The 15,178-nt window shown below is 38.5% G+C and overlaps 1 protein-coding gene across 9 annotated transcripts in view; it reads left to right on the forward strand.

Annotated features, from left to right (window-relative positions):
• The window catches only part of CCDC158 (coiled-coil domain containing 158), a 100,083-nt gene extending 87,955 nt beyond the window's left edge, over window positions 1-12,128 (forward strand). For 3 of the 9 annotated variants that reach the window (XM_025992962.2, XM_025992965.2, XM_072745430.1), the window contains 5 exons: window positions 198-257; window positions 4,131-4,198; window positions 7,324-7,482; window positions 9,472-9,579; window positions 11,815-12,128. In XM_025992962.2, the coding sequence (XP_025848747.2) occupies window positions 198-257; window positions 4,131-4,198; window positions 7,324-7,482; window positions 9,472-9,579; window positions 11,815-11,891 (472 nt within the window). In that variant the 3' untranslated portion in view covers window positions 11,892-12,128. Of the gene's footprint in view, window positions 1-197; window positions 258-4,130; window positions 4,199-7,323; window positions 7,605-9,471; window positions 9,580-11,814 lie in introns of those variants that run through there. The other 6 variants (XR_011999182.1, XM_072745431.1, XR_011999181.1 and 3 more) reach the window with 5 other exon arrangements.
• Window positions 12,129-15,178: the final 3,050 nt, after the last annotated feature.

The following is a 15,178-nucleotide window of genomic DNA, read 5'->3' on the forward strand; positions in this document are numbered from 1 at the left end:
GTTCCCAAAAGGAGCCCATTCCTTTTGTTGTCAAGGTTTTCTTCACATTGTTTCTCTACCTGGAAGAGCCAGTGGCCCAGTCTCACTCTTTGAATCAGTGTTGGTGTAAAACCAACATTCAGAGAAACAATGTTGTCTTATCATTAAGTAAAAATTATACCATGTAGCCTTCATCTTTCCCATCCTTTTGCCAACAGAAGCAACAACTCATTAAGGGACTCCACTGAAGGTAGCAAATCCAGTGACACTCTTAGCAGGTAAGAAATGATCTTACCAGCCCCTGACTGTACAGGACTCCACATTTCTACTATTTACTCCTTATTTCAATAGATTGTTAACTACCTGTGATGTGCCACCCTCGACGTTAGGTCCATAAAATGTAACTGTGGGCAAGACTACAGGTGTTTACGGTTTATTGACTGACTGCCTTCCAAAGCCCAAATGCCCAAAAACTGACTTTTATCTTTTAGATTTTTATCCTCCTAAAAAGAAATAGAGATATCAGAGCTTTTCATATATCTTGGGAATATGAACATGAATTATATTTAAATCCAGTTAGGCAGAGGCTTATTCATTGTGGTATCTTCAGCACCAGCCATTTGCCTGACACAGAGTAGCCATTTAGTAAAACATTTGTTTAGTGAGTGAATTAAGACAGTATTATAAATACTTTCTTACTGTCTCCACTGCTTGATCAATACATACAGTGAACTTGAATCTTTCTAAATGTACCTTTCTCTTAAATGAGTTGGCGTGTTCTTCTCACCTAGCCATCTTACGCGACGTGGAGCCTATTAATAGTATCTGCAGCTATCTACTGCATATTTTTATTTACATTTTCTAAGTGCTTTAGACTTACTTCATTTAGTCTATCTAACTTAATCTTTGACTTATGCATTATTATGTCCATATATGTGTTAGAAATGAAGACTCAAGATTGCTTAAGCAACTTGCCAGGGTCATATAGCTTGTAAACAGTGGAACCACGTTTGAACTCTGGTCCTGCCAGCTCCTGAGCTCAAGCGTATGAGCACCTCTGTGTGTCTAGACTGAGCTCTCTGGGAAGGAGCCCAGTCCTCAACATGAGGCACAGAGGGACTACTCCCCTAAGATATGTGAAGCTCTGCTATAGTTTTTCCACGACCAGCATGTCATGGAAATCTGTTCCTTTCAGCAATGATGTGTTTGTGAAGCAAGAGAATGAGGAGGAAAAGCTGGGACCTGGCCCCTTCCTATGTTCAAATGGGAAGAAGAGGTTTTCTTTCTTTCTTTTTTTCTTAAGATTTTATTTGAGAGAGAGACAGAAAGAGAGAAAGCACAAGCAAGAAGGAGGGAAGAGCTAAGGAGGAAGGAGAGAGAATCTGAAGCAGACTCCCTGCTGAGCATGGAGCCTGATGATCTCATGACCACAAGATCATGACCTGAGCCCAAACCAAAAGTCAGGTGCTTAACTAACTGAGCTGCCCAGAAGCCATGGGAAGAAGAGGTTTTCACATATTTTATAGAAGCTCTGAAATGTATGAAACACACTAGAAGATTAAAGATGCATTTAAATACTCTCTACAATGGCAAATTGGCCATTTTAAAAACTCACACATAAAGAAATGAGAAAGAATATCATAGTTACTGTTTTACTACAACAGTTCACTGTCATTGCATCACCTTTGCTTTTACTCAATACCTTACAGCAACGTTTCTTCACTTAGAAACCTCTGCAACCTTTTAAGTTAAATCAATATAGTCCATATACCAGAACAGAATAAAAAATTAAAGAAATGAGCACCTCTGGTATGTGGCTTTGTGCTTGAATTATTCTGAGAGCTACATGTCTCAGAAGTGTTGTGGAGAATTGACTTTTCTTATTTTGTTATATTATTAAAACTTAATGAGCAACATTATTACCTAAGGAAGATTTCCAATAAAGGCTTCGAAACATCTAGCTCCCCTTTACACATCTCCATATGGATGTTTCAGGAACTGAAACATAAAGACTGGAAGATCATAATGACCAAAATGAAACAAAGGCAATCATTTCACAAAACCATTCCCCCCATCTTGTCTTCTGTTTCTGTCAATGGAGTCCTGCTTTCCAGGGCACCTCTAACATTATTTTTGATTCTTCTTCCTCCTTTGTCTTGTTTCTCTAGCCACTAAATCCCATTAATTTCAACTCTAAAACAGTTCTCAAATTCATTTTCTTCTTTGTACATCCTCTCCAGCTGCCTGTTTTAATTCCCTGTGGCTGCTGTAACAAAATTAGTGGTTTAAACCACACAGATTTATCTCTCTTACATTTCCAAGGAAGCCCAAAGTCCTCAATCAGTTCCACTGGGCGAAATTAAGATGTTGGCAGGGCCATACTCTCTCCAGAAGCTCTTGGAGTTAATCCATTTCTTTACTTTTTTCAGCTTGTAGAGTTTCATTCCTTGCACTCCAGGTCATGGCATCTCCCTTCATCTTCAGATAGCAGCATAGCACAGCATCTCAAATCTGTCTGCTGAGTTGCCACATTGTCTTCACTGTCCCGAATGAAATCTCCCCCTGCCTCCCTCTTATAGACCCTTGGGATAACCTCCCAGATAACCCAGGATAATCTCCCCACCTCAAGATCCTTAATTTCATCACATCTGCAGAGAGACTCTATTGCCATGTAAGGTAGCACTTGTATGTTTTTGAAATTCAGAAGCAGATCTACATGGTGGCCATTACTGAGCCTACCACACTGCATTAGGCCTTGTTCCCTTTCTTAGGCTATGGTGGTGGCCTTGGTGGTGTTTAGTGTGGCTGTTTTAGAATTTCCAGTCTCTTGCATGTTCTCGTCACTTCTATATATCAATTTCAAATTGATCTGCCTAAAGCACACCTCAGACTATTCAAAGGCACCCTACTGCCTACTGCAGCAGAAACAAACTGCTCTGATAATTAAGGCTATCCATAATATAGCCATGAAACTTCCTTTCCAGGGCTTTTCTCCTAATGTAGCTATTCTCAAACTTTTTGGTCTCAGACCCCCTTTGTAGTCACAAATATTGAAGATTCCTAAGAACTTTTGTTTGTATAAGTCATTTCTATTGCTATTCTAAGTATTGGGAAATAAATTATCATATTAAGCATTTTAAAAATGTAAAACCCTTTGATATACATTTAGAAATAACTATATTACATGTTGACATAATGGCATTTTATTATAAAAATAACTTTTTCAAACAAAAAATTGTTGAGAAGGCATTGTTTTACAATTTAATATGTGGCTTAATAAAAGATAGCTGGGTTCTCATGTCTACATTTGCAGTTAACCTCTTGTGGTGTCAGATACTGTGATACCTCTGGGAAACTCCACTATACACTCGTGAGAGACTGAGAATTAAAAAGATGATAATAATATCTTAGTGTTATAATTAAAACAGTGTTGACATCACAAACCCCCTGCAAGAAAACTACTACCATAATATTCTTGTACCGTTACCCAAACCACAGAGAACAGAGTGGTTTATTGCAACTCGATTTAACTAAGTGATAGTTTTGTAAAGTGATATTGCTGTTGCCAAAAGAGGTTTCTGTTTTTGTCTTTGTGGGTTTTTTTTTTTTTTTTCTATTTTAAAATAAGTTACTGGGATTGTATCTCTTAGAATCTATGAGAGAAATATTTGGGTTATAAGCTATTATCACCAAAAAATGAATTGTTTTTTTTTTTTTTAATTTTTTATTTATTTATGATAGTCACAGAGAGAGAGAGAGGCAGAGACACAGGCAGAGGGAGAAGCAGGCTCCATGCACCGGGAGCCTGATGTGGGATTCGATCCCGGGTCTCCAGGATCGCGCCCTGGGCCAAAGGCAGGCGCTAAACCGCTGCGCCACCCAGGGATCCCCAAAAAATGAATTGTATAACCAATATTACTGCATGTCTATTCTGCAGAATGTTCATGGGTACTGAATGCATAAAAAAAAAAATGCAACTTTGGATCTCCCCCTTAGGGCATTTTAGGATTTCTGCAATTTAGGATCATAGCTGCCATCTTTTGTTTATATTTTAAGATGTCACTTTTGTGTGCATTAGCTTGCTTCTGTCCATAAATCTAAGCACTGTGTTTGTGAAATGGAATGTTTGCATGACCATCCTTATGTTCCAGAGAGCCAGTCACATTACACACAGGAGACTTGGAAGATCCATCTAGTTGCTTTACATTCCCATCTACAGGTGAGTAGTCAATGAAAGTACAGAAATTGGGCCTAAAACTCTGCAGTGGCTTCTTATTTTCATGAGAGTAGAAGCGGGTATGACTGTAGCCTGTAAGTCCCCATTAACTCTCCAGTCTCATTTCCTCCTCCTCCTCCTCCTCCTCCTCCTCCTCCTCCTCCTCCTCCTCCTCCTCCTCCTCCTCCCCCTTCTCCCCCTCCTCCCTTTCCTCTACTCTGTATCATCCTCCAAGGCCTTTATGCCACTGTCCCTTGCATTGCTCAGATGCCACCTGCTCACTGAGACTACTCTTACCACCTTCTGTAAAGATTGTAATTCTGCCATATTCCCAGTCACCCTTTTTCTTTTTTTAAATCACACTTAGTATCTTTCAATACATAACTTACTCATTTATGTTGTTCATAAAGATGACTGTGTCACCTCCTGCTAAACAAAAGCTGCACAGGGATCCCTGGGTGGCACAGCGGTTTGGCGCCTGCCTTTGGCCCAGGGCGCGATCCTGGAGACCCGGGATCGAGTCCCACATCGGGCTCCTGGTGCATGGAGACTGCTTCTCCCTCTGCCTGTGTCTCTGCCTCTCTCTCTATCTCTCTGTGACTATCATAAGTAAATAAAAATTTAAAAAAAAGAAAAAAAAACAAAAAAAACAAAAGCTGCACAAAGGCAGATGTCTTTGTTTGGTTTCCTGATATATACTAGGCACATAGCAGGTGCTCAATAAATACGTATTGAATGGATGAAAACAAAAAGAATTGAGACAGATGGTTCTCTTTATTGTTTCCAAAGACTTATAATCCTGTCTGCAAAATAAGGAGGTCAAGGAAGAAATTGAAAGATAACAGAATCTGTTGAAAAGCAAAATATCATAACAGACTGGAAATGGAAGAGAAAAATAAAAACATTACAAGAGAAAGCCTTGAGAAAAATAGAAATACGATAGGCATGACTGAAATCACATAGACTTGAAATCACCAGACCTCTTAGAGAAAATGACGCAAAAAGAAAGATGAAAAATAATTACAGAGAGTATATTAGATTTGGAAGGTATAACTTGTCATCCTATAGAAGATAATGAAATGAATGGGAAAGAATGAAACTGAAAATGATATTCAACAGAAGTCTAGGTATAAATCTGGATAAGGATACAAGGAAAATTGAGGTGTGAGGTGAAAGAGAAGTTTCCAGGTTTTCTTTTTATACAAGATTGTCAATATATATCTAAAATCAAAACATAATAGTTTTTTTTTTTTTTTTTTTTTAATGATAGTCACACACACACACAGAGAGAGAGAGAGAGAGAGAGGCAGAGACACAGGCAGAGGGAGAAGCAGGCTCCATGCACCGGGAGCCCGATGTGGGATTCGATCCCGGGTCTCCAGGATCGCGCCCTGGGCCAAAGGCAGGCGCCAAACCGCTGCGCCACCCAGGGATCCCAAAACATAATAGTTTTAAATAAAATGTCAATTTTTAATTTTTAAATAATCTTTAACTTATGAAAAATCTTTTATGAACTAATATTTTGAAGAAAAAGCATTTATTTGAAATTAAATTATTTGAAATTTCACTTACATGTTTTTACTGTTGTTTTGATAATTACCCAAGAGAGTACAACATATATTTTTGCCTTATTAGATTAATACACACGAATGCTTTTACCTTTTCTCCTGTGTCGTGAGTACTTCAGAGCATCTTAATTCCATTTACTATCCTTTCAAGTTACATACAATTGTTGTCACATATATATTTTAACTATAAAGGTGAATACCACAATGGATAATTTTCATTATTTTGTACAGTTAACATCCATTTAGTTATACCCACATACTTATAATTTACTTTCTATCTGGTATCGTTTTACTCTTATGCCTTTAATTTTTTCTTTAACGGAATTCTGTTGGTGATACACTCTCTCAGTTTCTGTTTTTCTGCAGTTGTCTTTATTTCATCCTCATTTTTGAAGGATATTTTTGTTGAGTATAGAATTTCAAGTTGACATTTTTCCTTCACTTTGAAAATATTCCTTTTTTTTTTTTTTTTTGGCTTCCATTGTTTCAAAGAAGTCAGCTCTAAGTTTAATGGTTGCTCATTTTATTTATTTATTTTTTAATTAATTAATTTATTTATTTATTTATGATAGTCACAGAGAGAGAGAGAGAGGCAGAGACACAGGCAGAGGGAGAAGCAGGCTCCATGCACCGGGAGCCTGATGTGGGATTTGATCCCGGGTCTCCGGGATCGCGCCCTGGGCCAAAGGCAGGCGCCAAACTGCTGCGCCACCCAGGGATCCCTGGTTGCTCATTTTAATGTAACCTATTTGCTTTTGCCCTTTTGGCAGCTTTAGGATTGTTTTTGTCTCTGGTTTGTTTTTCGAGGATGTTTTTTAGCAGTTTTTATTACATCCAGTTATGGTTTTTCTTTATTAAGAAGAGCCCATTTGGGGTTTGAAATAATGCTGCTTAAGTCTGTGCTTGTCTGGGATTCCATTATCTAGACCTTGTGGGTCTGCGTCTGTGATCTGTATTTTTTTCTCTCTGTTTTCTGCTGTGTCATTTTGTCCCCTTCTATGCTTAGTTATTTTTATCGTATGATAGATATATTTGCAAAATTATACAGATACTCTGCAGCCTAGAATAAGGCTGCCTTCCTCCAAATAGCATTTGTGCTTGCTTCTGGTAGACAACTAAGAACACTATAGCCCCAGGTCAGTTTAATCCAAACAGGAATTAAGAGAATTTGAAGCTGGACCCCAGGACCCCCAAGGGCAGGTCTTACACCTTTGCAGTTCTAACCCAAAGCTTTGGGTATTTATCAGAATGTCCCCTCACCCCCATCATTGGGAACATTCACTCATGAAAGTTTGACTTTTTAAGAGGGGCAGTATGCTATTTTTTTTAAAGATTTTATTTATTTATTTCTTCATGAGAGACACAGAGAGAGAGAGGCAGAGACACAGGTAGAGGGAGAAGCAGGCTCCATGGAGGGAGCCTGATGTGGGACTCTATCCCGGGTCTCCAGGATCAGGCCCTGGGCTGAAGGTGGCGCTAAACCGCTGAGCCACCTGGGCTGCCCCATATACTATTTTTAATTAATTCTGTCCTTTTACTTTTGTTCTTGCCAAATTTTAGCAAGTCCATCTGTGAAAAACTCAGCTTCTCATTCATTCCATTCTTCTCCTAAGAAGTCTCCAGTTCACTCACTCCTAACTAGTTCAGTTGAAGATTCAGTAGGTTCCACATCACAATATAGATCCACAAAACCTGTTCATTCATCTGCTTCTGTTAAAGGTAAGAATGATCTGGTGTCACTGATGAGATTAATTGATTTCCTGCTCTGGTGAATTGAAAGTTCTTTTCCATAATCAGAATTAATAAACTTTTACATGGTGATCTTATGTGCAAGCTCTAACTGATGCTGTGTAACTTGAGTCTTATTTAAATAAAATAGCTATTGTGCGTGCACACGTGCACACGCACACACACACACTCTCCTTAATAAATATGCAGAGATATCATATGTGAATATTTTCTCTTTCTTTCTCTAACATGAGTAAGGAACTTTTCCCCCCTATTTTACGGTAAGATTTTGGGTCTTTTTTTTTTTTTTTTTTTTTAATGCTATGAGTTTTCTTATTTACATTCTCTAAAATTATGGCTCTTTTCAGTCTCTGCTTTTTTAAGTGCAAGTATCTGTCATACAAATTTGTCAAAATGTTCTCATTTTTAAAATTTTAAGTTGATATTTGCTAAAACAGATGAGAAAAATGTTTGATTTAGATTTAAGTGCATGATGAGTAAGTGGACGATAGATAAATGTATGTATATGTTGAATTAAACTTGAAATGTCAGGATCCCTGGGTGGCGCAGCGGTTTGGCGCCTGCCTTTGGCCCAGGGCGCGATCCTGGAGACCCGGGATCGAATCCCACATCGGGCTCCTGGTGCATGGAGCCCGCTTCTCCCTCTGCCTGTGTTTCTGCCTCTCTCTCTCTCTCTCTCTCTCTCTCTGCGACTATCATAAATAAATAAAAATTAAAAAAAAAATAAAAAAATAAACTTGAAATGTCTTTACAATAAAAGACATTTTATTGTAAATAAACAATGACAGCAACACCGATAACCCCAGTGCTCTCTGGCATCGTTCCCTTTGATAAGGAATAAGCTGGGCAAACTGTTGCATCACTCTTAAGTCAGGTCTTAGTCCTGAGAAATTCTCTGCCTCACACATTTCTAGATTCACCCCAAAATAAAAATCACAACCTAATCACAGATTTTAATACATTTTCTTTTTTGTCATCTTTTTTCCTGCATTTTGTTCTCCTTCCTCTCTTAATGTTTCTCAGTTATCCTTTAGTATTTTTAAAAACTTTAGAGCAGCAAATTCTTTAACTATTAGAGCAGTGACTATTGTAGGAGTAGAACAATGTTTCTGGTCACCTCATTATTGTGATTACATGATAACATGGCATTTTTTTCTACTGTCAGATATTCATCACATACATATTATCTATGTGAAAACTCTCTGAGTAACTGTTTTTCATCCTCTGAACTAAAACGAATCACATCTCTGTACTGAAAAGGTTTTTTTAATGGTAAAATGAGCCACCAAAAAATATTTTCAAGATTATACAGCAAGGCAGGGACTAAGATCAAAATTAAAGCTTCAAGATTGCCAATCAGTCTTTTTAGGGATTGGCAAAACAGCATGCTTATTAGAGTTTAGCTTATATCCTTCTAGCCCCTCTTGACTTGCTACTGCCGCACTTATTCTAGGTTCACTGCAGCCATGTCAGCATCTGTATCTGTACCCTTTCCCACCAAAGAACACTGTCCTCATTCAGGTGACAGCCAATGATATGGGTACTTGGTCTCACACACATTCAAAATTGTTGGCAGTATCAGTATTAAATCTTGCTTTTCCAAATCCTAAGTTAATGGAGCTACTCAGGTTTGGTATGAAAAGCTGTCATTTATAATGCAGAATGTATCATTACATTTAAAGTACTCCTCTCACTCATCCCATTTAATGCTATGTAGTTAAATAATAACAAATCAGATTGGTTTGAAACATTCAAATACACTAGTATTGCAATATTTAGATAAAACACTTTTTATTTATTTATTTTTTTTATTATTTTTTTTAACACTTTTTATTTTTAAATAGTGTTTTAAAGTTTCCATTATTCTAGAGGAAAGGTTGTTTAACCTGTCATTGGAAGATTTCTAAAAAGAAATACTGAACAGACTTTTAATATCACATCTAAGCAATTTTCTAATAGCTTCACAGTCTCAGCCAATAGAAACAACAGGAAAAACATGCAGAAAGCTTCAGAACAGACTGGAAAGCTTGCAAACTCTGGTAGAAGATTTACAGATGAAGAACCAAGGTACTGTGTACATTTCAGAGAGATCTTCCTTGCTCAAAAGAATACTCACCTTCCCTTCAGGTTAAGCCTTCTATCTATAGACTGGCTGAGGAGGATATTGAATATGCAATTCAGAAGCCTCAGTCAAAATATGAAGATCTTACCCATGACTAACCCCTGGATTGATGTACAACCCTGGGGAGGTCACTTAAGCCCCGCTCTATTCTGTCATCTAGTAAGGGTGATAATACTGCTGAGCAATCCTCAGGACACGTTTTGAGCAGTTTTTCACATGATACTTTCCCACACACACTCTTTCTCATCTCCATTAGGTCTGTACACAAGCCTTTGTATGACAGGATAACATTGCAGTTGATAGCTAGAAAAAATAAATTTGTTTCACTTTATGCGGGAGTTGAATTAGCATAGACCAGAAGAGACTGTGCCACCCAATGAATCCCTAAATAAAAAGATAAACTACTTTTAAATGTACTAAAGCTGTTTGAATGAAAACTGTCGTACTCTGCAGATGGTGGGCAACTTTTGGGGCATAAGTTCTAAGTGGATGTTCCCATGGATGTGGGAGGTTATGGATATGTTCCAAGGATTTGGAAGGGCTATCGTGTTTTGTGCTTTTCTGGTATAAATCCATGAATCCAGAAGCCTTTGTCAGAAGTAATTTTGGAGTATATTTGTTATTCTTAGCCTATTGTTCCATCTCTAGGAAATATAAGTTGCTAGATGAAGGGTATAAATACTTTTCTAAGAACAATTCCTTCTAAAGTAAGTTTAACCCTTATTAGTAATAATAGTAGCTATTGGTATTTACTGAGCAATTACCAGCTACGCGCCAGGCCCTGTACTCAGTGCTTGACTTATGTTTTCTTTATGTGAGCCTCATAACAATACTGGGAGGTGGGTGCTAATATCAGGTCATTCGAAAATGAGGAAACTGAAGATCACATCACAATCAATAAGTTGTAAGTCACACAATGAGTATTAGAGCTGCTACTGCTGACTTGAAAGCCCACATTTTTTAATCTGCTAAGGCTATACCAAATTGTTATTAGGGAAAACTCCACATCCCTTCTGATAATCCCAGATCCCTGTGTATATAAACATCAAGAAAAGCATTTGATTTTAAGTTTATTGTGAATTTTTTTAAAAGATGCATTATTTTATTGGCCCCATTTTTATTCACATTTTGGCTTCTATTTCTGAGTATATGTCTGTATATATACTCAGTATAATAATGCAATAATACAAATGGGAGATACGTTGTATTTGTTTAAAAAATAAAAAGACCTTTTTATTTGATGCATTGTCTGGATGGAATGTCTCTTGGAAATTATGAAACAGATTTAGAGAGAATTTTGGGAGCATTTATCAAGATTTAAATTGTACATATGCTTTGACTCAGAAATTCCACTTACAGCAATTAGTTCAAGAAAAAATTGTACAAACACACAAAAGCCTGTTTACAAATAGCATTGTTTATAAATGAGAATAAGAAAACTTTTTCTACTTAAGTGTAGTTGACAATGTTAACATTAGTTTCAGGTGTAGCACATAGTGATTCAACTTCTCTATCTGCTGTGTTCACAAGTGTAGCTACCACCTGTCACCCACCACACAACACTATTAAAATACTATTAACTATACTCCTTATGCTGTACCTTTCATCCCCGTGACTTATTTTTCAATAGTCAGAAGCCTAAGAAATCAACTTTTAAAAATTTTATTTACTAACTGTTGGTACATCCATATAATGGAATCCTGTGCAGTCAGAACAAAACATGAGCTAAACTGGAAAAATATTGACATTTTTTAAGTGAATAAAGCAAACTACAGAACAGTTTATGCCACATATTTCCACGTGTGCAAAAAAGTGTGTGTATGTGTGTGTGCGCTCATGCGTGCATGTACATGAAGATATTTACCAAACTGTTTTAAGTGATGCCCCCTGAGGGGAGTTCAGCAGATTGAGGGAGCAGAGACAGACACTGACCTTCACCTTCATCTCTCTTTGTACCCTTCTGAGGTGTTCAGATTATTTACAATTAGTATGTAAAGATTTACCCGTAGCTCTTTAACATCAGTCTTTTCAAAAATATGCCACTTTGAAAATTTTAAGAACTTCTGAGCTCAGAATATATCTATTCTCTAGTAGCAAGGTGACCTCTTAAGAAGCACATTATAGAATTGAAAGCCAGAGTAGATGTCGCTAATCTAACTTTGTTTTATCAACATTTTCAGCAATGTCTTCAATGATCAGGAATCAAGAAAAGAGGATACAGAAAGTGAAAGACCAGGAAAAAATGTTACTAAAATGATACATTGCTTGCCTATTCTTTACAGAGGGATGATGCCCAATTAATTGTGGTATTGCTTATAATTAGTGCCCTGTGTACTTTTTTCTTTTTATGTGAAAATTTAATAAAAGACACCCTGTCCTGTAAACTCTATTTTGAAATAAACTATTCTTAAATGCTCTTACAGTAAAACCTCAAAACCATTGTAGCTAGATGTGAAAGTATGCCTACCTTATAAAGTATTAATTTGTGCTAACACCAATGTGCCGGAATAATTTATTATCTTTACTAGTGCTTAAGCAATACTTGCTCTTTTCAACTTTAAAAACAAAAACAAACTTCACATGCAAGTAAAATATGTGGTATACTGCCCAGAAGGACAAACTCCAGCTTGCTAACAGGGATTCCTTTTGTGATCCTGAACTCATCATTCCATTGGTATCAATGCATGTCATCAGATAACAGAACACTGGGGTCCCTACTCAAAATTTCTAGAAAGGTTTCTCTTTTATGTATTAATAACTATAAAGAAAGAAAGGGAAAAAATGTATTCTTCTTCAGCCAGTGGGTAACTTCTAGATTGAATGGATTCAGTCTGCCTTAATGAGATTTTCTTAGATTAGGGGGGTTTTGTATGTGGAGTGCTTTCTAACACCAATAACTTAATTGTGGACACCAGCTAGGTGTCCTAAGGGTCATTTCAGTGCTAGCACTCCCCAGAGCTAGCATCAGACTCTACAGGTGTAAGAGTTCAGACACACAAGACTGCACCCCACCTCAGGTGCAATTGCAAGTCCTGGGCCACATGTGTGTGACGGCTATAAATTGGACTTCCCCACAACTCCCTCCTCAGTTTCACTACTTGCTAGAACAGATCACAGAACTCAGGAAAGTGCTTTATCTACTATTACTGGTTTATTTTCAAGGCAACGACTCAGGAACAGCAAAATGTAAGAGATGCACAGGGCAAAGTAGGACATTCTGGTACATGAAGAGTTCATGCCCCCTCAGGGCACGACACCCTCCCAGGACCCAGACATGTTTGCCAACTGGAAGCTCAGCAGATCTTCGAGAGTGTTTATAGAGCTTAATCTGCTGCCCCCCCTCCCCTTCTGAGGCCGGGGTGGGAGGGGGTAGGGGGGGAGTGGGGGGCTAAAAGTTCCAGTCCTCTAATCACTCTTTCTGGCCTTCGTGCCAGAGACAACAGGACAATCCAGCAGAAGGGTAGCTGTCCAGAAAAGTCCACACTCCTGTTGCATGGTACAGATGCCACCGAGGAATGGCTGCTCAGCTAGAGGCTATTTCCCAGCCCCGGTGCCCCTCACGTTTACTGATCAGATCTCACTAAAGACTGTGGACAGAGCAGGACGTAGCACTTTCTGGCCAGACTCTTCAGTAAGCATCTGTGCCTTTCCTCACTGTATCTCCTCTTCCATGAGCTGGATACAGTGGACAGTGAGGTCCTAGGGGATGACAGAGCCCCAGGACAGAAGCAGCCTGGGTGACAGTCTGCAGTGAGAACTGCCCTTCTGCCAGAAACACCCACTGCTGATTATTTAGTGAGCAAGAAATAGGCTTCTGGTGCAGCCTTAACAGGTATGGTGTCTGTCTGTGATGACAGCTGGTTCAGTCCTAACCAGCACAGAGAATACATTAAATCCTGTTTCTCCTAAATGGCAGTGTTAACACTCTAAGCATGTCCAATTTTACAACAACTCTTTAAAATACAAAGTTTAATATTATATGTATCTCAAACAATTGGTTTTACTGAAAGATTAATTTTTATTTCATCAGGTAATGATAAAATTGCTAGTCAAAGAATTCTAAAGATATTTTTACTATAAATTGTTTTACCTTTAATTTTACATAATAGAAATGCTTGGGCATTCTGTGAAGTAACAATAAATGCTCTCTGAAGATTTTACTGGTAGAATATAAAATTCATTATGAAGAATATTAAAAGTATATGTGAATTTAACATACAGGTGCTATGAGCCAAAAACTTTTTTTCTTTAAGATTTTATTTATTTAAGAGAGAGAGAAGAACACAGAGGAAGAGTGAGAGGGAGAAGCAGACTCCCCACCCCCTTCCCCAGAGAGCCCCCTGTAGGGATCACTCCCAGGACCCTGAGATCGTGACCCAAGTCAAAGGCAGATTCCCAAATAACTGAGCCACCCAGGTGCCCCAAACTGTCATGTTCTTGTAGGCACTTCCTAATACTATTTTCCATTGGGTTTATGCTCTTTTCAGCAAAGTCTGCCTGTGACCAGGATTAAACACTGTTTTGCCAGAAGATGTTATACTTATTACAAGTTGTTTTAACATATAAAAATTCATTTTCAAGTACAGGCATGCATAATATCCTTCCAAACAAAGGTAAAGTTTCTTTTTTCTTTTTCTTTTTTAAAGATTTTATTTCTTTATTTGACATAGAGCAAGAGAGAGAGAGCATGAGCAGGGGGCAGAGGGCTCAATCCCAGGACCCTGAGATCATGACCTGAGCCGAAGGTGGACACTTAACTGACTGAGCCATCCAGGTGCCCCTGTTTCTTTTTCTTTCAAGAATTCACAGGTCACCTGGGTGGCTTAGTCGGTTAGGTGTCTTGCCATCGGCTCAGGTCATGATCCCGGGGTCCTGGGATCAAGCCTCACATTGGGCTCCCTGCTTAGTGGGGAGTCTGCTTCTCTATCAAATAAATCCTTTAAAATTTTTTTTATTTATTTCACAGAGTGTGCATGAGCCTGGGGTGGGTTGGGGGAGGCAAGTAGGGGCAGAAGGAGAGGGAGAAGCAGACTCTCCACTGAGCAGGGAGCCCAACACGGGGCTCCATACCAGGACCCTGGGATCATGACATGAGCCAAAGGGAGATGCTTAACCAACTGAGCCACACAAGCGCCCCCCAAAAGGTAAAGTTTATTTATTTCTTTAAGAGATTGTATGTATTTATTCATGAGAGACACAGAGAGAGAGAGAGAGAGAGAGGCAGAGACACAGAGGGAGAAACAGGCTCCATGCAGGGAGCCCGATGTGGGACTCGATCCTGGGACTCCAGGATCACGCCCTGGGCCGAAGTCAGGTGCTAGACCGCTAGACCGCTGAGCCACCCAGGGATTCCCCAAAAGGTAAAGCTTAAAAAGGAATTCCAAAATGTTTTCTCTAAAGAGAGGAGAAAAACGAACCCTTCTTGCCTCTTGATGTTTGCTTTTTTCCTATGCGTCTGTTATTAGTGGAGGAAAATATTGGTATTTTATTTTACATCTAAGCTATTATGGTACTAAGGTTTATATAAGTAATTCAGACATCAAA

This window comes from Vulpes vulpes, unplaced genomic scaffold, assembly GCF_048418805.1.
Source record: "Vulpes vulpes isolate BD-2025 unplaced genomic scaffold, VulVul3 u000000899, whole genome shotgun sequence".
In the NCBI taxonomy this organism is placed as follows: Eukaryota; Metazoa; Chordata; class Mammalia; order Carnivora; family Canidae; genus Vulpes; species Vulpes vulpes.